We start from the raw sequence: 25,723 nt of genomic DNA on the forward strand, positions 1-25,723 counted from the left end.
TTTATGCCAGGAAGTAAAGTCTTTAGCAGCGTTTTACAGATTTTTTTCCCAGGTTTCCCCAGTAGTTAGATCCATCAGTCTAGTATGTCCAGTTTTCCTGTTTGCTGAAGAAAAGTGTCAGCATGATTCTGGTGCTACCACGATTCACCTGGGGCATTTTGTTTTTAGGATAATTTTGAGTGTTTGGTCCTCAGTTTCAGACTGAACTATAACTAAAAGAGAGATCAAAAGAAATAATTTTGGTGTCATCTAGCAGGAGTGGCTTCTTCCACATTTTTGCTGTTTCCTATGACTTGGGCTAAACTGCAGTCAGGACTTTGAGGTTTTCTTTTTCCAAACCCTATGTACTTGTTACTCTTTCAGAAAGACCAGGTTTCTGAAATGTCCCTCTAATTGACACCTGAAATACAGTACAAACATGAAATACAATAAAACTACAGTAACATGACATAAACACATAAGACTAAGAAATGTCAAAATTACACATTTAACCAAATGAGAAGCTAAGAAGATAAAATGTTGAAGCGGTCTTTGGCTTTCATGGGTAAGCTGCAGCAAGCACTCTTGTTTCAGTCCTGATTTAAAACAGAAATCAGTTTTTGTGTATCTCAGGTTTCAGGCAGACTCCCCTTGTTCAGTTCTGGTTCTAGAAACACAAACTGAATAGGTTTCTGATGACCTGAGAGGTCTACACACTTTAGGACTAAGACTCTTCAGTGCTTTATAGAATAAAAATAAATAAAGTAAAATTTTTAAAGTCTATATTTTTGCAAACAGCCATTGTGATGATTTAAAGACAGGTGTAATATGATCCATTTTATCGTTTTGGTCAGGACTGGGGCAGCAGCATTTTGGACCTAAAACAACCTGATTGATTTTTTCCAAACACCTCTGCAGACAGTGTCCTAATAACTTATGCTGCAGTTTTCCATGTCCTGTTTTAACAGAAAACCCCTTGTCCCAGCTGTGTATTACGTGATAGAAGTAAAATATATTGACAGACCTTATCTGAATGCACTCTTTTTATATATTTATTTGTAAGTAATATTCAAATTCATCCTTCCTGTTCCTTCTACTCTTAAATAATGCGCTAGTTTGTGTTGGTCTATCACCTAAAATCCCAATAAATAATTTCTCGTTTGTCACAAAATGTGGAAAAGTTCAAGGGGTGTAAATACTTTTGCAAGGCTCCATAGTTTAATAACACACTCTCGCTCTTTCAGTAACTTCTCATGGCTTCATCTGTTATTTGTGCACCTTCACACAGATGACCCCCGATGACAACATCCTGTTCAGCGCCATGGAGATGAAGAATGAGATGGGCGGTGCCGGGGATCTGTCCCGGGGTCTGGGAGCTCCCACGGATCCCCGCAACACCATGCTGGCCTACGACAGCTCCACGCTGCAGTACCGCAGGGCGGCCATGGCCCGGCAAAACTATGGCCACAGTGCCTTGGAGCGCCACGCCCAGAAGAAGTCCCGCCTACGGAGACGGGCCTCGCAGCTCAAGGTGAACATCCCAGACCTGTCCGACGTGAACTCTATCGATAAGTGGTCCAGGATGATCTTCCCCACCGTCTTCTCCTTCTTCAACGTGGTCTACTGGCTCTACTACGTCCATTAAACCCCGGAGAGCCAGGAGGCCGGCTTCCCGCCAGACGACTGACGAAGACGAATTAGCGTGAAAAAATCAAGAAAGATAAATAATTTGCGTGAGAGAGAGAATGCGAGATGAAAACCGTGTGCTGACTTTTTTAGAGCTGGTTTGTTTCAGACGACGTGAGGAGAACACAGAGACCTTTTTGCAGCGGCACCCACTTCAGTCAGCAGTGACTCTTTTAGGATTTGGGAAACACCTTCAAGTGACTGACGAGCACTCGAATAAAAGAAGAGTGAATAAACAAAAAAAGAGAGACAGAAAAGGTGCCTGTTCCAGAATTTCAATATATCACTAATATTTGTCATTCGTAGCTTACTATCTCTCTGTGGATCAAAATATTTATGCTTGTGTTTGCATATACTTTAAGGATTTCTTTTGTTTAGTATCTATTTACTTCGTAGCCGAGCTGTCTGCATCCAGGAAAAGCTTTATAAATGATTTAAAAGGAGGTCATCCTTGATAGTCTATTTTCCTATATTTACTGTATATCAGAAACATCCTTTTAAAAAAAAAAAAAAAGCATGCTTATTTTTGGTTTTGTTTTCATCTCAACGATGATGAGGAATGACAGTATTTTGGTTGTCCTAGTTGAAGGTTTCTTGCAGTTAACTTAGCACAGGCCACCGGAATTGCAACAGGTGAACAGCAGGGGGCAGTCTTATCTCTGGAGCTTTAATGATCAAAGAAAGAGCAGATCTGGGGAAGTTGATGCTTTTGCTAAGGTTTATTTTACTTTATCTGTGCTGACAGATTCCCTTCCATTTATCTGTGAGGTTTCATTTTCCCTTCCAAATACGTTTAACTGAGTGATTTTTTTTTCTTTCCTCCATCGTGCAGAGAATGGCTTTAATTTAACGCGAGCTGGCGCTTCATCGCTGCATAAATATGGCAATCCACAACCACCGTTACGAGTAGGAACTGAATGATAGGAGTAAGATGCATTTCATTGTGATTAGGTTTCTGTTTCCAGAAAAAGAAAAATAATTATTAAAAAATACTGTAGATAACATATTTAATGAAAAAAATTATTCATTTTTATAAATCAATACTCACTTTATTGTGTAAATATTATGAATTTATTCTATTTAAATGGGTCTTTGTTGTTGTTTTCTGCAGTTGAATTACAGCTCAAATGTTCCATTTAGTCAAAAAGAAAAAGAAAGGAAAAAAAAAATCTCAGCTTAAGAAGAAATAAAACACAATTTACAACTTTGCTGACTATACTTTTGGGACTTTTCTCTCTTTCTCTCTCTCTGTCTCTTGTTTTTTTTTTTTTTTCCTTTTCTTTTTAATGGACTCTGAAAGCATCTACTTGCTGAAACTAAAGCACTTCCAGACACCACTGACTTTTGGGTCAATGTCTCACGCTCCTGAAACAACATAACCAGGATCCCTCCCCTTACTATCCAGGCATTGAAGTCAGGCATATTTTGTACAAAGTTTCTGTAAATTCTAATTGTAATATTTCATAATGACTGTAAATATCTTGTGTAATAACTGTCAGCAATTATGAAGATGTATCTAAATTGAATTAAAACTCAGTTAAGTCTATCACTTCAACAGAGGAGCGCCACTGGTGGTGGTTTTATGTCCTTCCTGTGTGAATGTGAGGCCGGTCGCTGGCGGGCTTGTGGCTGATTGAGCGTCTGAATGAGCGAGCGAACAACTGAACCCGACACGGGCACGGAGTAGGCAAGCGGTGGAGGCAAGGGTAGGGACGAGCTGAGGAGTAAAGCTCTGCAGCTGGGTGCTACTGGCTGCATAATGGATGGAGGGGCGGAGGAGCTCGAGCGAGAGGCTGCAGTGGTGGTCCGGCGCAGTGCTGGGGTCTGAGCAGGCCCGAGCTCAACGCCTGGCCTCAGGGGACATCAACGCAGAGAGCCGTGGCTGTGGAGGCACACTTTGGACTCAACTGAGGGCCTCTGGCTGCGAGGGACCACAGTGCCTGCGACAGAAAAAAAAAAAGAAAAGGAAAATAAAGCACAAGAAAGAAAGAAAACGCATCCATCCGAGGAGTGTGCTCTCTGCGCCAAAGACTGAACACATAAATGGAGGCTGGTGAATATTTGATGGTGCAAAACACAGAATATTTAATATTTAAAAAGAGATTTTGTCCTAGCAGGAAATAATGTGCAGCTGCTGTTTGATTTCAAAAAGAAAAGAACACTATGAGATTCAAAAGAAGAGCCTTTTACAAAAAAAAAAAAAAAAAACAGGCTACACAGAAGTAACAGCTGAAGATTTAGAGATGGTCATGATAGTTTTCAGAAGAGTTAGATGCAAGAAAATGAAGCTAAATATACAGAAAATTGTGATGGAGGGTTGCTCATGTTGGCTGTATGTGTGCAAGACGCCTCTGGGAATAAGTAGACTAAGTGCAACGGACCTTTGGAAGCAAACTGATGTATCAAGATGTGTAACCTTGTTCCTTCATGCACCAGTAAAACATTTTCCAAAAACGCTCTGCACAGCCACATAACAGATGTATGACCTCAGCAGACAGATGGTTTGTACTAAATTGGTCTTTTCTTTCCTTTTTCCTCCTTTCAAAAGGGGCTTTAGTGTTCACATGAGAATAGGAGGGGAGGCAGATGCTTCCTGCTTTGTAGTCTTTCCATGTCACTGGCGTAATTAGCCATGCACAGACCTCTGCTCTGTGGAGCCACGTGTGTGAGGGGGTGTGTGTGCCTGTGTGTGGAGTCGCAGCTGAGCTCTGTGAAGTTGGCTAGCCGACTAAGCCAAAGGCAGCCAGCGCTGACTGGGATGGGTGAGAGGGTGAGTCTGACACAGTCGCGTCACGCCACTCCCCGGCCACACACATATGTGATGGAAAAACACGTTAGGCTGGCTGAGAGGGAGGGAGCCTATTGTGTCATGTGCTCACGGACAGGGAAATATGATGTGTCTTTTACGATAAATACGAGATCATATTCTGGTTTGTGCTCAGGATTTCTAAATTTTGAGACCCTCTATGTCCGTCCGTGTCTGCTTGCTTCAAACTACATCTGGATTTGACTTCTTCACTGCAGGTTTATTGAGATTTTAGCAATAAACAAGTGGTCTGGAATAAATCAGGCATTTATCAGAGAGACTTGGCAGGCAGGTTTGGAAAAGACAACTTGCGTCAACATGAGGAAATGGAAAGCTTCCTACATGCATGCCATCTGCGCAAGAAGCAGCCTTGTTGGTGCCCTTCAGAGTCCCTAACAAATGCAATAAATGTTGTAGTTAGTCCAGTTTTTCATTCAGTTTAAACAATGTGCTCCTGCTCACATTCTTCTCCATTCAAATGACTTTAAGGCTCTATAAGAGCAAATTAGACCGGTTAACGTTCACACTGAAATGCAGGAGTTTCAAAGAATTCACTGATTTCTTGAGACAAACCAACACAAAGTTGTGCAAATTTGTGAAGCTGAATTAATGTATTTCAAGATTTTTCCTTTACACCAAAGATCTGGAAAGAGTGGTGTGTATTTTTGTTAACTACACCTGAAAGGTGATACTTTCTAGAATCACCTTTCGCTGAAACTTTTAGGGTTTGTCTCTACCAGCTAGAAACAACAATTTTTCCTCACTTTTCTTAGCAAGATAGTTAAAACTCAATTAGATTTAAGAATAAAGAGGATTTTACAGCAAATTCTCAATTGGATTGAACCCAACTTTAAACTGGGTCTCTGATCTGTTTGCTGTGTTTATTAGTTTTCCTAGAATCTCCATAAAATATGTCATGGTTTGTGATTGTACCATAGCAAAATGTGAATATTTTTGCAATACCGTGAAACCCATGTTTTCCACTGTCTGTAACTGATGTATAGAGATCGTTATGTAATCATTGAGCTGTTTGCTCACTGTTAAACTTGTCAATTAAAATCTCCTGATGTCCAGCAGTTCAAGTTGCCTGATCTGACCTGATCTAGCAGAGCATTTTGGGGAAATTCTCCTCGATCAGATGGATTTTCTTGTCAAAGCATCAGTTTTATTTGTTTAAAGTTTCATGGTTTTCTTTATTTTTAATTTTTGTATTTTAATAGTCACTATTATGCTGAAGGAAACACATAGCTGAAGTACTGACTCAACTTTCTACAATGTAAAGAATTTTGGTGAAAATCAGCTGAGTGTCTTCAGCACGTTTTTTTTTTTCTCAGTTCATTTATCTTGCCTCTCTCCTTTAATAGCTCCAGAGTAAGGAATGCAAACACACCTGTCACTGCAAAGGGGCGGTCCTAGGAAAGGTATGTTGTCACTTGTTTCAACTCAGGCCTCACTCACTGACAGAGAACCACAGAGAGAGATGATGGCTCTGAAGTGAAGCCCTTCAACTTCTGTGGAAATGGAACTTTGATGAGGAAAGGAAACAAAAGCAACGTCCAATCATGACGTGGAGGAGTCCTCTGGCCCTGGTGAGGGATGCTCTGCAAGGTCAGAGAGCACGGGAGCGGGAACTCCGCAGCTTGGTGTCCAATCTGCTGTACGAGGGACTGGAGAAGGCGAAGCAACCCAATCGCTTCTTCCTTTCTAACGCCATCAAAACCACAAAGTACTCGCTGCTGCTATTCCTTCCCATGAACCTTTATGAGCAGTTTCACCGTTTTGCGAACCTCTACTTTGTGGGCATAGCCATCCTGAACTTCATCCCCGTGGTGAACGCGTTCCAGCCTGAGGTGGCCCTGATCCCCATCTGTGTCATCTTGTTGCTGACAGCCCTGAAGGATGGCTGGGAAGACTTTAGGAGGTACCAGTCGGACAGGAAGGTCAACAACACTCCATGTTTTATCTATAGCAGGTACGTTCAGGGGGTTCTTGTGTTCTGAACGCTCATGCATGATGTGGCAGGTGTAAACCACATCAGCACATCTGTTTCTGATTGTCTGCATTGTCTGCATCTGTGTATTTCATCGACTCTGTGTCTCAGCACACCTTTGGGAATTTTCGACTTAAAAATAGAGTAAGCGTGGGAGATTATACAACGTTTCGCACCATCACAGTGAGCATGTTTGATGAAATCCTCATCTGAGTGTTACGTAAGCAGAGACAGTAAGGTTAGCTGTTTTCTATTTTTGAATGACTGGTGAAAAGGAAAAATTCACAAAGGATGACAGACATTCTCACACCCTGTTTTATGCTGTGAACTGGAGAGAGGAGAAGGGTTGATCCACTGAATGGTTCTAAACTAAGCCTGGAAATATGTTTCGGTTGATATTTTGTCTTGCAACATTGCTTCCTGGCAATAAATCTTTTACTGTGCCTGGTTACACAATGTTGTTGACATCTCACTGTTGTACTAGCATTTGTTTCAAGTCAGTATGATTGTGTTGGTCATGAGTGAACAGCCCTCCTAAGATGTTTTCAGTGGGGAAATCCACGACAAAATTCTGGAGATAGTCTCCAATAAACACTCACATCATGGAGGATAAAGCATGGTCCTAAAAAGTGTGGTTACAGGAGTCTCACTGGCTCTAAAATCTAATCTCAACATGGAAATTCCCACACATACATTTTCCTTACAAATGTGTCACCATCTGGGGTGAAATAAAAAGTCTTTCTTACATTAAAAAAGTTTTGCTATCAAGAAAACTTTATACAACAAAGATCAAAATGAACCACAACTACATTTTCTTACGTTTTATGCTGGGTGCAGAAAGCTAACAAATAGTTTTAAAAGCTTTAGACAAGAGAAAACACTGCAGATTTTACCCAGTTCATGCAGAAAAGACTGCAGATTCCATGCAGAGTTGACTCAGTGTCAATTCTGAGTTTCTGAGACTTGTGCAATCAAAGAATTAGCTTGATCAGGTCCACTAGGTTCCTTTGAGTTTACTGGAACTCCTAAACTTTCATTGTTGGATTGTAAAGAGCTGTATATATAAATGTTTCCTGAAGCAACTCAGGATTTTCACATCTTTTCATGTATAGCAAATAGAAACTAGATTAGAAGTCATTCGTTTAGCCTAGTCATCTTTGACTGTGGATCCCCACGTGGAATGCAGTCAGACGATAGAAACTTGGCCCTAATTCCCATCTGTTTCCCATCAAGTCTTTTTTTCCTCATTGTTGTTTGAATAGTTTTAGGTGAAGCATGAAAATGTCTTATCCTGTGGGCCATCAAATACTATTTTTTCGCATCTGAAACACAAGTGGTGCTTAGGCACAGCAGCTCTTAATAGTGCTGCTAAATGCTATAGCATAAAAACAGTATATTGTTTTTGTGCTAGTGCTTAACTGCCTGCACATTTATAACCATCACCACCACCACCACCTTACAAGCATTTTGTTGTATTCAATGTTGTTTGAAAGAGTACATTTTCACATAGACTGAAAGTAGCACCTATTATTTGTTGCACAGGATTTCACTAGACTTTATTTGTTAAAAGATTTATTTTCTTCCCCCAGCGCCCCCCAAAAAACCAGATACATAAGTTCCGTTAGTTTTAAAATAATTTCTCAAGTTAAAGTTCATTCTGAAACTTTCACTGTTTTGATATATTAACTCACTTTGCAGAGAAACATTTCTTAAAATGTTTTTTTTTTCCTTACACAAAATCATCCCATTGTCATCTGCTGACTCACCCAGATGTTGTCTTGTCTGCAGTCTGTGCGGAGTTAAGCTAATTTTACCTCAGGCAAAGGCTTTAGACTTTGTGTTCAGATCGTAAAGCAGCCTTGATGTGTTTGTTTCTTAAGTAAGCAGACAAGCACAATGTCCCAAAATGCTGAGTTATTCATATGAAACGCGATTCATTATTCTCTAAGTCTGGTACTTGGATTACCTTTAGAGAAATCATGGTTTAAATTATTCACGAGATAAACAGAATAACTGATTAACTGTGACGAGCAAGCCACAGTTGAACAGATAAATTGTTCAAGCAAAAATAATTTTGCTTTAAACATTTCATACTTCTAGTGGTCACTTATTTACTCTGAAGTTGAACCCTGGATCTGGAAATCACATCAAACCTACTTAACCATGTTCCAGTTGGAAAACCAGTGGGACCTGCTATCTGCTGTGTGCTCTGATGAGCTAATTATGTTAGCTCTACAAGCTAACTGCAAATTATCTTTTGTATTTTATTTATAGCAGCACAATATCAGGAAAAAAAATCAGTTCTGAATGTCAAAATGGCGATGTGATAAACCAACAATTACTTCACATTTTATTTATTTTCCTTCATTACAATGTCCTAATCGCTGTTGGTAAGTTTTAGAAACAGTGGTATCAAATATGACAAAAGTCCACCCAACAGATCTGTGTATAACTGCCATGCAGAATTTGCATGGTATTTGAAATATAACCTCAGCACTAATTTAATTTATTTAAATACCAAAAAATCTGTGAAAGAGATTGTGAAAAGATTTTATGTGATACAAATCATTTATCACCTCAACTAACACTGTGTGGAAGACATGGCAGCCATGTTGGATTTTTATGGCTGGAGTAAGTGAATAACATCCACTTTCCCTGTTGGCATCCTTCATCCAAAATATAGTGACAATGGATTTTGTGTGTGCTGAGATAATGAGAAAAAGGTAAAGAAATAATTGTGCTGGCTTCTGTTGATATTCTCCTGCTATCAGATCCCATTTAACGTTTGTTCTTTGCTCAGTTTCCTGAACTCTTGAGTTTAGTAGCTTTTTGGCTTGTCTGCATCATAGGATGGAGTTAAGAGTGTTGGAGAAAAAAAATCTTCCAAAAAAAACAAACATGAAAAGCGTATTAGAAAGAACTTCAGACATTTTCAAAGCACTAAAAACAAAGTGGGAGCACATCTAATTCACATCTAAACTCTGACTGTCTGACGCACAAAATACATTTTTGAAAGTACAATAACTTATGCAAGGTGATGAATGCAACATCCTAAAAATACAGCTGGCTCCCCTCCTGGCTTTGTTGGGAGTGAGGTGTGGTATTGAGTAGTAACTAACCCATCAGGTTCTACATGCAGGGCAGCATACTTTCAACGTTCTGTTACCAGTCAGCTTGATATGCTGGTTTTAACCATAATGCAAAACACTCCTTGAAATCTTGAAACTGTCACAGTTCACAAAGTTCAGAACAGTTCATTCACAAAACATCTTTTCTTTCTGTTCTCTCCTTCAAAAACACAGCAGATTTATTGGATGATCCAAAATGATCATTTCCTCTTTACATAGAGGTTAATGTTGCTTCAAGTTCTTTTTTGTTTATGTTTGCTTCAAGCAAACATTAACCTAAAAAAATTGCTCTTTTTTTTATTTTTTAAAGCAAATCAGGTTAGGAAATAATTTGAGCAAACTATACAGTCCCTCATGTTTCAAGTAGTACAATTGAACTTTCCTACAATTATTTAATATCTACATGATTTTGCTAAATCATCTTATAAGAAGTAGCCCGATATGATTAGTCACCATCAATGTGCAGGTAATAACAATGTCACCAGGTGAGTGTGGACCCATTTAAACACTGAGCAGATGCACAAATCAGTGCGTGGATGAGCCTTAACTTTCTCCAGCTGAACAGAAACAAAACTGAAGTTATTATCTTTGGGTAATAACGATCAAGGTATAAGCAGCTTCAGTTATTACAGCTGGAAATTACTGATCAAGACCAATTTCTGAGTATAGTGAGAGACTAATACCCAAACCTTCAAAGACACATAAAGACGGTTAAAAAGTCAGCCTTCTATCACCTGAAGGACATTTCTAGGATTGAAGGGCTAATATCCTTATGAAATATTGAGGAAAAAAACATCCATGCATTCTCACTACAACTAGGAAAATAGACCTCACTACCCCACTATTAAAGTCTCTATACTGGCTCTGTTTTGCTCAGAGAACGGACTTTAAAATACTTCAAAGTCTTTATGAGTATGAAAGCCCACTCACGTTTAAATGACCTGGTCAAAGTACAGACAAAAATGAAATTGAGAACCTGTGGCAAGATGCATCTTCATATACACCCAGTCAGTCTGACTGAGTTTGAGCTTTCTCACAAAGAAGAAATGCAAAATGTACTGTAGCTGGATGTGCTGCAAAAAAATTGTGTCCAATTGCAGCAACACTGAGTTCTAAATAGTTTTCACTCAAATGGCACAAACTCAGTCATGTTTTTCACTTTTTAATTTGTAAAAGACGTTGAAAACCATGTGATACTTTCATTCCACTTCACAATTATCTATGTTGGGAGTTCCCATAAAATGTCAATAAACTCTCATGTCGTCTTGTGAGGCACGGTACGTGAAAGCCAATCTGAGGTTTGACAGTTACAGACCCATTCAATAAATTAGTATATTCCTGAAAAGTAAATTAATTTCAGGAAATTTGTTGCTAACTGAGACACATTAGATAGATTAATTAAATAACAGCCTTTATTTCCATTAATTATGAGGATTTTTCATTTATAGTTATTGAAAACATGAAGAATATTACATTAGTCCAATATGAAAACAATTTTTAGAAACCAAAATGTGGGCTTAATGCCCAAATTTTAAAGGTTATTTTTGTCTGAAGGTTATTTTCTTCAAAAGGCACTTTTAATTTGACAAATGAGAGTCATCAGGTCGCATAATCTAATTTATTAAATATGACTGTGACTTCTCTGACTACAGGAGGGAGAAGCAATATGTGGAGAGAAGCTGGAAGGATGTGCGAGTGGGAGATTTTGTGCGGGTAGTTTCCAATGAGATCGTCCCAGCAGACCTGCTCCTCCTCTATTCATCCAACCCTAATGGCGTTTGCCACATAGAGACGGCCAACCTGGATGGGGAAACCAACCTGAAGCAGAGGACAGTTGTTTCTGGACTTTGGGCAGCGGTGAGAAATATTGCTGACTTGTTCTGACATTACTTACAGTTCCTGATTCTCTTGCTAAATGTCAAAGAGGGAAATAAAAGTCAAAAAACATACCTGTCAGTCCACATACATTAGAGCTTATATTTGGATTGCAGGCAGAAGGACTCAGATATAATTGTGCTGTTGTTCAAGTTTAGCTGAAGCTGAATTAAAAGGTATATATTCATACAGAAATGGGTTTGCATTGTGTTTTATTCTCCAGAGTCTTGGATTTGAACCAGAGAGCTTCAATTCGGTTGTGGTGTGTGAAAGGCCCAACAACAATCTGAATCATTTCAAGTGTTTTGTGTGAGTATAAAAATGCACATTTGGCGTAGATTTTAAAAAGAAGAAATTCTTCAGAACCTTAATAAGAAGCCTGAAAACTAATTCCGACCCACTCACTGGACTTCTCAATAATAGCCGACACGTCATTGGGGCTGTAATAGTCCATAATCGATTTTCCCGGGCACCACAGCTCCTACAGGCGGTCAGCTCTGGCTGTTCATTTACAGACATAAAGCAGGAGAGCTCTAATGGGGAATATGTCAGCAATAATGAATATCTAACAAGGTCTGACAGTAAAAACGATTGTCACTTTCCCTCGCTGCAGAGAGAAACCTGATAAAGACAAGGTGGGCGCCAGCATTGAGAGTTTGCTGCTGCGAGGCTGCACAGTGAGAAACACAAATCATGCTGTTGGCTTTGTGGTGTATGCAGGTAATTTCACAACTTGCTGGTTGCTTTAGCATTCAACTTTCCAACAGGACAAATGATGCATGTTTGGTTTGGTACCTTGACTTCACTGAGATTCAATTTGTTTAATCAGTTTGTTAAGCTTTGCTAAATGTGCTGATATAAGTTTGATGCTTGTTGCTAATACGAGGACGAGGCCTAAATCGCCAAAACAAATACAAAATTATGTAAATGTTTTGATTCAAATTCTAAACAGAAAGGCAAAATTATCAGGATAATATATTTAATGAAAGCTGTTAATGCAAGGTTTCTTTTTAGGGAAATTGCTTCCTTATTATTTTTTTTATCTAAAAAGCTTGCTCATTTTTACCTGTGTACTAATATCAGTCTGAAGATATGATGAGGATTTTCATCAGTGTTTGAATAATTGCCTTCTTCTGAAATTTTCAAGGCCATGAAACCAAGTCCATGCTCAACAGCAATGGGTCGAGATACAAGCGAAGCAAACTGGAGCGGAAGCTAAATGCAGACGTCTTCTTCTGCCTCCTTCTCCTCTTCACCATGTGCCTCATCGGAGCCTTTGGTAATAAATCACATCACTTAAATGCAAAGTCGCTGTGTGACATTAGATTCTTGATTTAAACCATGCTAAATTTGATCATATACCTAAACTCATCCTTCACAAAGAGAGAGAAAGCAGGAGGGATGTGATGAGGAATCCAGGTTTCCTGTCTGGAGGATGATCAGAGCAAGTAATTGGAGCTGTCTTTATCCATACAGGTCACTACCTGTGGCTGGAGTCACTGCCAGGTGTGCCCTCTTTCCTGGTTCCTGACAGCAACGGCCACCTGGATGTTCCCAGTCTTGAGAGTTTCTACATGTTCATCACCATGATCATCCTTCTTCAGGTGTCAGACAGACATCACTCAAACACGTTGTTCCAACTCAGTTTAAACTCCATAAGCTAACTCTTTAGTTCTTGTCCACTTTGTTTTGTTTTTTTCCCTTTTTCCTCTCTGCATTATTTTCCACCACCTCCGCTGGACTCATCGTTCCTCCCAGATCCTGATTCCCATTTCTCTCTACGTGTCTGTTGAATTGGTAAAAGTGGGTCAGATCTTTTTCATTACTAATGACATCGATCTGTACGATGAGGAGACGGACAGTCGGGTCCAGTGTAGGGCTCTGAACATCACGGAGGACCTCGGACAGATTGAATACATCTTCTCAGACAAGACGGGCACCCTCACTGAGAACAAGATGGTGTTCCGACGATGCTCCGTCATGGGAACTGAGTATCCACACAAAGAAAACGGTAAGGAGATATGTAAGGATTCAAGATGATGCTCCTTGCTCAGCTTTTTATGGACAATTCTTCTGGAAGACAATTTTAAAATTTATGAGAGTTCTAAATGGTCGCATGATGAAGGAAAATTTCAGTAAAGAATTTCGCAAAGCACATCAAAAGGTTATTTTCCGGGTAGATATTACCATTTTAAAGCACAATTCAGTAGCTATGTTACCTTCAGTTGTTATAAAATGTTGTTTACATCAAACGTAACTTTACCCCTTCATTGTCATGCTCAAAATGCTTACATGTTATCCAATGGGTGTCTTCATGACAGTCAGTGGGTTATAAAAATAAACTTTGTAATTTCACCTTGAATTTGGCCTATGCCTCTTTAAGATGCTCCTACTGTTTCTGACACTCTGCCTTTCCCACATCACCAAAACAATACTCCTCCATTATGCCATTTACAATCATTCTTAAGAGTATTGGAGTGAGAAGTAGCTTGTATAATAAGCTCAGCAGATGTGCAGTTCTATCAGGTGTTAGCTCATCGCTGCTGCCACTAGTCTGAAGGTGCTGAGTTAGAAAGGCACGGAGGGGAAGGCACAGACTATATATGTGTTTATGTATGTACGTTTTATGTCTCTATTATGACTAAACGCAGTTCAAGGCTAATTTGACAAAATCTCTGATGCCTTCCAGCCATCCGCCTTGATGTCATGGATGAGCCTGAGTCTGAGGAGGAGGTTATCTTCAACCAGCATCAACAACTCCCACGAACCAGGTGGTCTTTGGAATCTGAGGGCATCAGCCCGGCAGACACACAACAGCATGGCAGAAGGCGCAAAAGCAAGGTGGCAGCGAATGCACACAGCGATGTGGCGTTCAGCAGTCCACTGGTATGAAGACCACATGCTCATTCTGAACTTGTAGGACGTGTGACTCGGGATCACAAAGACACGACATTAGATCAAACGTCACATTGGGCTATGACATCTCAACTTTTCAACCTCGTTTGCGCATTTTTAGGATTTAAAATTTACAAATTTTTAATCAGCAAGAATATATATCAAACTTTTACAGCATATAAATCTGCCCAAAGAAAACCTCATAGTGTCAATCTGTTTACCCAAATCTGACTCATCCCTGAGTCAAAGGCCTCGTGGTCCCTGTCCCTGCCGCAGATGGTCAAGCTTCTCGGTGTCAGCGATTGCTCAGCTTTGCCCCTGTGTCTTTGACAGGACATATGGTCACACTGAGTACCATTTGGCACAGACTACCAATGTTACATCAACTGTAAATGTGCACGATAGATTAGTCATTGCTGTTTAGACATACAGTATAGTTTCTCTGAATCTATTTTTGTCTACAGAGCAAAGGGGAGGAGATACAGAGACAGAAAAACACAGCATGGATCCCATTTTTACTCCTCCTCATGCTGCGTCTCCAGCAGAGTAGAATGCCTGTATGAATAAAAATATAATAATGCTGCTTTCCTCCTCTCAGCCTTCTCAGCCTTTTAAGCCTGCCTTATCCTTGGTCAAACACAACTGAGTGGAAAGTTTCAATGAGAAAAACTTTCTCTGAGTCTATTACGTCAGCTTTGGGAGAACTTAATGTAACTGAGACATGGTTTATCAACACCCAGGCAGTATTTAATTAACAAACTGATTAACTTTTACTCCTCCAGGAAACTGAGGTGATTCCAGACCAGAAGCTGCTTCAGCAGATTAGCAGAGCAGAGAGCAGCGGTGGCCGCAGAGACGGCAACAGAAATTTTGATCCTCACCTGGACTTCTTCCTGGCTCTTGCCATTTGCAACACCGTTGTTGTTTCAATGGAAAATGCTCACAGACAGAGGGTGAGTTTACTGCAACTAACCCAAAAAAACATGAATTTATCTCTGTTTTAAACAATCAGTATCCTGCAATTTCAAGAAATAAACTGAATACTGGCAATTCGACCGTGCCGTCTTTTTGTGTCATACAAAAAGTAGCAGTAACAGCCCTTTGTAAAAGCATTACAGTTTTCTCAGTCACTTTGGTTCATTTCTCAGAATAACATTTTAATTCTTAAAACTACTTATTCAGGTCATTCTGTCACTTCTGCACATCAAAAAAGCTGTTTCATATTTCTGTGAAGCAAGTGATTATGTACAGTGCTCTGCTTTTTACTACAATTTCATTTGCTTTAGTCACAATGATTTAAATGCATTATACGCATCTTTGTTGAATTGTCTCGACCACCACAACATTTAAGCATAAGTTCGTCATATACGTTAACATTCAAAATAGTTTCATATTATGTCAAACATATCAATATACATACTGCCCTATGTTCCCATTTCTATTAAGAAATAGAAATGGGAACATAGAAATTAAGAAATATCCCACAAATACAAATTACAATAATTGTCATCAAAGTTTTAACATTAATTCACAGCAGAACATCCATAAACACTGTTATATTAACAACACGACTAAACAGTTTGACTGTCTTATCCATAAACAATGAAATGAGGACTTGAAATTCTGATGGACCTGACATGTTCATTGACACAAAATATTTACTTTTCAGAGACGAACGAAGGATTTTAAGAAAGTGAGGGATTCTGCATTCACTTGGTATTTGCAAATGTCGAGGATGATTCCAGAAATGCACCAAAGTGACTGAGAAGAACTGTAATAGCTCTTAAACCTTTCCACTTTGTGTCATATTACAACCACAAACTTCAATGTATTTTATTGATTATTTATGTAATGGATCAAAAAAATGAATATTTATGTGCAGAGAAAATAGTAGGCCTACATGGGTTTTAATTTGTTTGTGTTTTTTGACAATGGAAGTGTGCTGTGCATTTATATGCAGTTCACCTATCACTGATATACCTAAATTATGTCCAGTGAAGCTAATTTCCCTCAAAAGTCAACCAAATAATAAATAAAGTCCACTGTTGTATAATGTAATCTTGGTACAAATATAGCAGGCAATAAAGATATCAGGGGTTAATTAGAGAAAATTAGTGAACAAATAGTATCATGGAGATCAAGTAACCCAGCAGACAGGTCAGGAATAATGCTGTAGAGATGTTCAAGGCAGAGCTAGATATACAATTATATCTGAACATTTGAATATATCTCTGAGTACTGCTTAATCCATTATAGTTGTGGAGGAAATCCATTACTCAGGGCAAATAATCTGCTAACATGACAAGCACTAGAGGTGCACTCCACAAATATGCCTCTTATAGAAGAGTGGCAAAGAGAAAGCCATTCTAGGAGAAAAGCCATATAAGACCCATTTCCACTTTACCACAAGTCATAGGGGAGAAAGCAAAGATGAGGAGGGAGTTGCTCTGGTCGGATGAGAACAAAACTCAGGTTTCTGGCAAACCCTGAAATGTTCACAGGCATTCTTCATCCATTCTGAGTCAGCATGAGCTATTTACAAGATAAGATTGGGTAAAAATTAAATGTGAATTCTGGTAGAGGGAACGCCAAATGACTTACAGGTGTGACTGTTATGGAAGGTGATTCTACTGTGACTCGACTGTCAGAGATTGGATACAAATGCATAACATGCTTTTAATTTTTTTTAATTTGGAAACAGTTTTGAAAATCATATTTGTTACTTTGTGTCAGCAATAAAATACAAACGTCAAAGTACATTAGAAAGGCAGTGAGTTTTTCAACCCCTAAATTGGAAATTGTCATGTGCTGTGGTGGTGGGTGGTGAGGCAGACGCAATGGAACCAGGTTGTAGTGAAAAATGATGATATTTAATCATGAAAATCCAACAAAAAGTCCAAAAACCAGGCAGCACTGCTCAGCAGAAAACCAGTGTAGCAACTGGCTACACGAATGGACATGAATACAATAGACAAGCACGTAAACAAACGACTGCTTAGACAAGGACCCGCCGAGGAACAAAGAACACAGGTGGGGTTAAATACACTGGGGGTAATCAAGGAACGAGACACACCTGGGAAACAATCAAGGGGAGACAGTACAACACGGAGACTCAGAAACACAGAAACTCAAAATAAATAGAGAAGAAAAACACAGATCCTGACAGAAATATATATGTTTTATAAATGTGTATCATTTGTTTGGCTCATAATAAAATATCTCTTTTACTATAGCATTATAACTTTTTGCTATACTGTTACATTGATTCAGGTGTGCACGTCTCCACACTCCAGCCAGACGAACAACCCTCTGGAAACCTTTTCGAATTTGGTGAAAAAAGCCGGGGCTTTCTTCCAGCGGAACAAGTGGAACCGTACTCGCTCAGAAGATCCAGTCATAGACCCTGCAAAAACGGAGAACGAAGCAGACGCAAACGAACTCCAGACTTGTTCTCTCCATCCTCCGTCTCAAAATGGCAGCACTATAGGAGAGGCAGAGGAACTGTGCTATGAGGCGGAGAGCCCCGATGAGGCCGCCTTGGTGTACGCAGCCAGAGCATATGGCTTCATCCTGCTGGCACGGACCCCTGACAGTGTGACTGTGAGGCTCCCATCTGGGGAGGACCTGGTGTTTGAGGTGCTGGACACCTTGACCTTTGACTCCAACAGAAAGAGGATGTCTGTTTTGGTGAGACACCCAGTCACCAAAGACTATGTGCTGTACACTAAAGGTGCAGACTACTCCATTATGGAGCTACTTGGAACACCTTATGCAGGTACATGCTGACCAAAAAAAATACATTTCTAGATGCATTTCGTTCATGCTTAATAAATCGAGGTTATTGTGAGTAAACATTTCTGATTCTGCTTCTAGAAAACGTCAGTGGTATTGAGAAAAATATAGCAGCTGACACTCAATACCACCTTGACTGCTATGCAAAGGACGGCCTCCGCACCCTCTGCATTACAAAAAAAGTATGAAATCCTCAGCAATTCACACCGGCATCATTTATCACACAGTGCAGGAACTTGTTTTCATAATTTCTCTTCATCTGTGACAGGTTGTGAGTGAGAGCACGTATCAAAGCTGGTTAGGTGAGAGAAAAAGGGCGCAGGCTGCTATGGAGTGCAGAGAGGAGCTCATCATGAGAACCGCTGTGCAGCTGGAGACAAACCTCACCCTGCTAGGTAACACCCATCAACCCCACCATTCCCAGCACCAGAGAGGCACATCCTGATGATGAGATCATTGTGTGAATGATGCCTGTCTCGGGATATTTGTCCTCCTACAGGGGCGACTGGCATTGAGGACCGTCTGCAGGAGAACGTCCCAGACAGCATTGTGGCTCTGCGGGAGGCAGGGATCCATGTGTGGGTGCTGACAGGTGACAAGCCAGAGACGGCTGTCAACATCGGCTATGCCTGCAGGCTACTGGAGGAGGAAGACCTGGTGATTAACATGAGCTGCAAAAACAAGGTGAGGAGGAAGCAGGCTGCTTCACTGAATGTTGCTTGCTTCAGCGTGGCACCGTAATTTATTTTAAAAAAATCATAACTTTATAGTAAAGGTATAAAAATACTTAACACAGCCTTTTGATGACAGTTGAATCATAGATAGATAGATAGATAGATAGATAGATAGATAGATAGATAGATAGATAGATAGATAGATAGATAGATAGATAGATAGATAGATAGATAGATAGATAGATAGATAGATAGATAGATAGATAGATAGATAGATAGATAGGTACTTTGTAACTGACAGGTGCTTTTATGAACAAGTGAAAGTCTAGCTCTCTGTCAAAAAAGTCAGAATAAACAGCTGACAAAAAACTTGTAAAAAACTTCTTAGTTTCGTGCGCAGATGCTGAAAACCGCTGTCTTTGCGTCTTTCCTCAGGACCAGTTTCCACACTGAAAAGTGTTTTACTCATGGTTTATTCCCTGAAAAAGAGTTTTCAGCTGGTCGGTCAAATAGAAAGTCCTATAATTTGGTTACAGGATGATTAATCCCTGTTAATTAATAAACAAAAGTTTATATTGCGATTTTTTTTTCTTTTTGCCCAAATCTGCATTCGCTGTAGAACAGTAGGAGATTTTATCGGTTTGTGTATTTTAGGTTGTGAATAAAAGGTCAAACATGTAAATCAGTAAATCAGAAATGGGGTGAAATTTTCTTATATTACTCACACTGTCTGCAACACAGAGGGTGCATACCCTCTACTGCCTGGATATACATGTAAGTGATGAAATAGTCAGACGTGACTGACAGGTAACTTTGATGATTGTTTGCCATCAGGAGCTCCCTGAGTGCAGAGTCACAATTGCTCATATCAAAAAACCCAGACTTACTGGTCTGGTATGATGTGTTTCTATTCCTAATACAATCATGTTGTTTTTCATTTAAAGTGTTTGTCACATATAGATAAAAAAAGGAGCTCAGTTCATATTTTTTATTTTACGTCAAAACTCACTCAGTTCATGTGGGGTTTTTTTCACTTAATTAACATACAATAATCATTAAATACCAAACAGAACAGGTTTTTGAATTCGCATTTCAGGTTTAACATTTGTGCTAAAGATTTGTCCAAAATGTCATTTCCTGCTTCCTGTATTGCGTTACTGCTGAGTGCAGTTGCTGTGTTCAGCTACTGTGAGAGTGGGACTCCAGCCTCGGCTGCCTCTCGCCTCCCACATTAATGCATAGAAAATTGACTTTAGGACCTTAATTAGGTGTGGACTTTTCTCAATTATGCCCAACAAATTCAATCATTCACAGACGAAACCTCTCAACAAGCATTTCTCATGCCAGGTAGAATTAGATCCCATTTTGTATCAAGAAGCTTTCCAGATTTGTGACAAGAATATTTCAACATTAATTTCCACAAGGCTTATTCTATGTTAGTGTATAAATGGTCAAAAAGTAAGACAAAATGTGAAACTTGCTGATCATTTTTATCACATTTAATGGTGACTGTCAAAAAAGTGAGTCATGCTTATGTTTCACATTATATCTTATGCTCACATAATGTCATAATGAATGAAGTCATACATGTAAAGATGAATTCCAGCAGCACAATAAAATATTTGACCAACACAATGATTTTTTAAATAGTTTCAGTTATCCAAAGCTAAAAATATTTTAAAACTTGTAACACTTTTGTGTGTATTCATATTCACATATATCTTGTTTGTAATAATGTTTTAGATGTTTGTTATAAGGATTTTACGAGGTGCTAATTCAAGAAGTTTCCTGCCTCCGACTTAAACGTCTCTATTCATTTGACCCCTTCTACATTTAAACTAAAATTAAAACCCTTACTTTCCACTTGAGCGTGATAAGGTGTACGGTGTGGGGGCCTGCCTCACTCAGGTCATTAAAATGTGGTTGCACAGGAACAAGCCTTTCATAATGACTTGACCATGTCTTCTCCTTCTGGCCCTGGATGGATGAAAAATTACTTGGCAGCTCTAAGGGATACACGTGGATCTGTCTGAAATAAGTGGGGCTGCGGTGTGTCCCTCGGAGGCACCAGTGACTGATGATGACTGGGGTGAGATACCCCCAACACCGTAACTAATGCTTTCATATCTAATTACCAGTCTAATATTCAACCCTCTCAGGAAATACACTTTAATGAACATTTTTTTTCTTATAACCATAACTCAGTGACCACTGGAGAGACGACCTCCCACATCCACCTTCCCACCAACACTAATGAACTTCACTGAGAACTATAATCTGTTTTTAGAAAAACTAAAAAGTGGAGTAGTCATCATGACAACCTTCTTTTGGCTACGTCTGGAGCTATTCAGACACAATAATGATGAAGCTAATGGGACCAGAGCCTGACTCAGCACGTACAGTAATCTGTGTCCTGTTAAAGAGCAGATTTCTACTGTGTCATCTCTATTTATTTTCTGGGCATTTTTGAAAAAACATCACTTGGTTCCTTAGCCAAACAAATGCTTGTTTTATTGTAAAAATCATCTTTAGCTAAATTTCAAGACATTAGCAGCTTCTGTATTTTCCAGGTTACGTGCACTTCCAACCTGGACTGCACTCTGGAGGAGGTGAGGAGGTACGGAGACGACCTTCGCAACGTTGGCACCACCCAGAACATTTCTCTGGTGATTGATGGAAACACTCTAGATATTGCTATGTCGCCTGACCTGCAGCAGCGGTTCATAGAACTGACGAAACACTGCCGCTCGGTTCTCTGCTGCAGAGTAACGCCCCTGCAAAAGAGCGCAGTGGTGAAACTGGTCAGGGACAAGCTCAAAGTCATGACACTAGCTGTAGGTAAGTTAAAGTAGAATTTATATTGTGTTTGTTTTTATTCAACTAGTTTCAGAATTATGCTGAATCATTTAGTGGTTTGTCTTCAACTGGTCTGATGTCAAATCTAGCTAAACCGCTTCTATTTCCAAAACTGGTTGATAAATATATTAAAGGAAAACTTGACTTACAAATGTTGTGGAGTACATGTGCCACTGATTAAATTTTCTCATAACTAAGAGAACAGGAAATAATCTTCTACTATGGCAGCTATCTCTACCTTTTATACGCTTCTTAATCATGTTGAATTTTAAGGTTTGTTTGGTTAAGAAGCTACACATCAATTATACTTAATTTTTTACAATAATGTTGCTTGCAAAATGAACCAATTATATTTGACTTTTCTCTCTGGATTTACAAACGTGTGTGTGGAACCAGACGCAACTGGTAGACCAGCAGAGTTAACCTGATACACTAATTTATTAATTTATTAAATGTTCTCATAAAACACCCAATCTTGAGTGAACTGTGTTTAGTACGCGGTGCAAAGTGACCACCCTTGTCAATTAAAAAAAAATAAAAAATTGACAAAAAATTTAAAAAGTGACCACACAGGTAATAATGCTTCAAACTTTTTTCACAGGTGACGGTGCAAATGATGTCAACATGATCCAAGCAGCTGACATTGGCATTGGGATATCCGGTCAGGAGGGCATGCAGGTGGGAATTGACTTCACTATCAGTAAAGACATTTACATCCATCCTACGCCCAGGCTTACTCACAGTGTGATGTGTGTTGGGTGTATTGGTCTTTTCAGGCGGTCATGGCGAGCGACTTTGCCATATCACGCTTCAAGCACCTGAAAAAGCTTATCCTCGTCCATGGACACTGGTGCTACACTCGGCTGGCCAACATGATCATTTATTTCTTCTATAAGAATGTGGTGAGTGTTGTATCTGAATCAGAGTGCTCTGCTGTATGAATAATTTGTGTATTCTGTTATTAAAAAAAAATAATGGTGCCTTTTAACGCGCTCCACAGGCCTATGTGAACTTGCTGTTCTGGTATCAGTTCTTCTGTGGATTCACTGCCACAACAATGTTCGACTACTGGCAGATGATCTTCTTCAACCTGTTCTTCACCTCTACTCCACCCATCATGTTTGGCATCTTTGACAAAGATGTTTCAGTAGAGGTGCTGCAAGGGGTTCCTGAACTGTACAGGACTGGTCAGGGAAAAGGGGTTAGTGAAGGAAATAAATTCAAAGTAACAATTTTATTAAATATGACTTTTAATTATTGATTTTACTACTGTATGTAAATATGTGTCCTTTTTCAATTTAGGAATACAATTTTTTAACTTTCTGGATTTCCATATTGGATGCCTTCTATCAAAGTCTGGTCTGCTTCTTCATTCCATATTTGGTAGGAAACACATCTACAAGTCTGTCATTATAAGTTACAGTAATTCATCTATTAGTCATTCTGCCAAACATTTGACAACATGTTTTATTCTCCCTTTAGGCTTACCAGGATTCAGACGTTGATCTTTTCACCTTTGGAATGCCACTCAACACAGCTGCTTTATTTGCTATCCTGCTGCATCTTGCCATCGAAATCAAATCATGGGTGAGTGCTGAACTGATATTTATATGTAGCTCCATTGGACCAATCAGTCAATGTTTTAACTAAAAATGACCAAAGTGAATTTTCTCCCAAACTTCAATAAAAACCTGCTACCATATGTTTGATGTAACTGACATCAAACCAATACTATCATATTTGGAATAGATTTAGGTTTGTTCAGATTGTTTGTTCATGTAATTAGATTGTGTTTTTTTTTTTAGATTGAAGTTAAATTTGCCAATTATATCTATAATTGTCTTATTCAAACAGCAGTAAAGAACGCTAGGTTTTTAGCTGATTGGTATTGATGTCTTCCTGGTTACTTGCCAGCTAGAAAATGAACTGCAGCACAACTGGCTTCTTCAGGAAGTTAGAAAAGCAGCTCTTTAAACCTTGATGAGTGATTGCTTCAAAAAGTTCAGACATTGTTTATTTTTTTCAAAATGTTATTTCCAACTGCGGTGTCAATTTAAGCACATAAATATTTTTAATTCTGTTTTCTTAATGTTAATCATTATGGTGTTTTATGTCGGAATTACAGAGTCTTCATTCAGAAAACCAGTAGGAATGTTAGCTTAAGTCAGTATTTGGACTGCGATTGTTGAATGGCTGACACACATTTACAACACAGTGAATGTTGAAGGTATTAACTACTTACTAGCACCGCTGACAGTTGTTTCAAACCAGAGAAATATTTTGTAAAACCTCTAGTTGTGCTACCAAACAGCTCATTTTATCTTATTGCGACGCTTATTTTCACTTTAACACATAGCTCTGTCAAAATATGTCAGAAAATCTCCTTCCTGTGGTTGTGTGTAACTGAGTTTTATGTACCGCTCCAGTGCTGATCTTCACTACAGCCCCCAACCATGGAAATGTCTTCCCTTCTGGCTGATCTAAACCATTTCATAAAACCACTTTTAACTCAATAACTATCTGAAGTTCCATAAAATTATTTACATAAAAATTGCACTAACCACACAATGCTAATGTCAGTATGTGTATGTGTATTCGATTTGCTTTTGGTAGACGTTGGTCCATTGGGCTATCATGCTGGGCAGTGTGGCGCTGTACTTCGTTGTGACGCTGGCCTACACCGCCGGCTGTGTTACCTGTAATCCTCCATCCAATCCTTACTGGATCCTCCAGAGCCAGATGGCCGACCCCATGTTCTACCTTATCGTCACCCTCTGCACCGTGGTGGCTCTGCTGCCCAGGTACAGTCCTCCTCTCTGCATCTGCCACTCTGTGATTTATTGCACTAATTTATTTTTACACTTTCTGTTGAAAATAATACACTTATTCGTACACTGATAAAGCACTAAAACAAATTTAAATGATTTTTCAAATCTGTCTTTCATCCTTAAACAAAATGACAATAGAAACTGTCTGATAATGTATGAAAATTTGGGAAAAAAAGGAATTAAAAATGTATATAAACATTGTATTTTTTTTCTAGTTTTCTATTTTTGCTTCCAAATGTAACAAAAAAATTCTTACTGAATAAAAAAATGAACAATCCTCAAAGAATATCCTACAGAGATTACCAATTACACAGTGAACATGTCAGAATTTGTCATCTTAAATTTAGAATCAGTTACAAATTAGCTGGAGACTGATAAATTGTAGTGAATGCTATGAAGGCGTTGTTCTTTTTTTTCCAAGTTTTCGTTCTCTTTGCCTTACAGATATAAAACTTGGAGCATTTGCATAGCTGCAACCTGTATTAGTATGTTTTCAACATGTAAATCAGATCATACCTATTTTATTACTCTGCATTTCTTTTTGACTTATTCAGCTCAATAACCGTCATAAAGATCCTTTTCCTTTTACTGAAACTACATTTGCAGATTTGCAAACGCATCATGTTAATATTAACGGTGAGGATCAGCTGCTGCTTCAATCGTCTTCCTCCCTGCTTCCTCTGAAAGTGCTGACTTTTTAGAGAGAGCGCTCTGATTTACATCAAAAGCCAATATGTTTTTCACTGGCCTACTTTCTCATCACCGCGCTCTTTCCCTCAGGTACACGTTTCATGTGCTGAAGAACTCTGTCGCCCCCTCCCCGCTCCTGCAAGGCAGGCAGCTGGACCGGATGGACCCTTCTACGAGGGACCAGTGGATCGAGGAGTGGAGGGGCTTCAGGGGTGGAGCACCGGCCAAACGCTATGAGCTTCCTGACCCACCCTCTCCTACCCTGGAGACCCCTGTGGACTTCTTCCCCGACTTTCTCCCTGACTCTGATTTCATGGGGGATGATCTTAGCCTGAACGTCATCGCGGAGAGCCGTCAGAGGGCTGTGCACACGTGAGAAACGGAGGCAACTGGATGGGAGGCGAGAAATGCTGCGATGATAATTTATTCAGGAAACTGTAAATATCTTAACTGGCACATGTGTGACTCCCTGACTGTAGTTAATTTTGCAATAAACTGCTTAATTAAAGCATGCACAGACCTGT

General features: G+C 39.3%; 2 protein-coding genes and 1 long non-coding RNA gene across 4 annotated transcripts in view; 2 read left to right on the top strand and 1 right to left on the bottom strand.

Annotated features, from left to right (window-relative positions):
* Positions 1-3,220, top strand: part of gabrb2a (gamma-aminobutyric acid type A receptor subunit beta2a) — a 49,626-nt gene extending 46,406 nt beyond the window's left edge. The window contains exon 9 of one of the 2 annotated variants that reach the window (XM_032554310.1): positions 1,268-1,624. In XM_032554310.1, the coding sequence (XP_032410201.1) occupies positions 1,268-1,624 (357 nt within the window). Of the gene's footprint in view, positions 1-1,267 lie in introns of both variants that reach the window. The other variant, XM_032554309.1, reaches the window with a different exon arrangement.
* Positions 2,899-8,482, bottom strand: LOC116714016 (uncharacterized). The gene is made up of 2 exons (XR_004337975.1): positions 8,228-8,482; positions 2,899-3,605 (listed from the first exon to the last, which is right to left on the bottom strand). It is a non-coding gene; the product is annotated as an uncharacterized LOC116714016 (long non-coding RNA).
* On the top strand, positions 5,911-25,723 carry atp10b (ATPase phospholipid transporting 10B). The gene is made up of 21 exons (XM_032554308.1): positions 5,911-6,443; positions 11,242-11,446; positions 11,688-11,773; positions 12,078-12,184; positions 12,612-12,743; positions 12,941-13,068; positions 13,223-13,475; positions 14,154-14,350; positions 15,142-15,312; positions 17,630-18,134; positions 18,233-18,333; positions 18,420-18,546; positions 18,651-18,835; positions 21,396-21,663; positions 22,283-22,359; positions 22,458-22,583; positions 22,682-22,882; positions 22,984-23,064; positions 23,164-23,268; positions 24,295-24,482; positions 25,290-25,723. Exons 1-21 carry the CDS (start codon positions 6,034-6,036, stop codon positions 25,573-25,575), a joined length of 3,939 nt encoding a protein of 1,312 aa, XP_032410199.1. The 5' UTR covers positions 5,911-6,033; the 3' UTR covers positions 25,576-25,723.

Source organism: Xiphophorus hellerii, chromosome 23, assembly GCF_003331165.1.
Source record: "Xiphophorus hellerii strain 12219 chromosome 23, Xiphophorus_hellerii-4.1, whole genome shotgun sequence".
Lineage (NCBI taxonomy): Eukaryota > Metazoa > Chordata > Actinopteri > Cyprinodontiformes > Poeciliidae > Xiphophorus > Xiphophorus hellerii.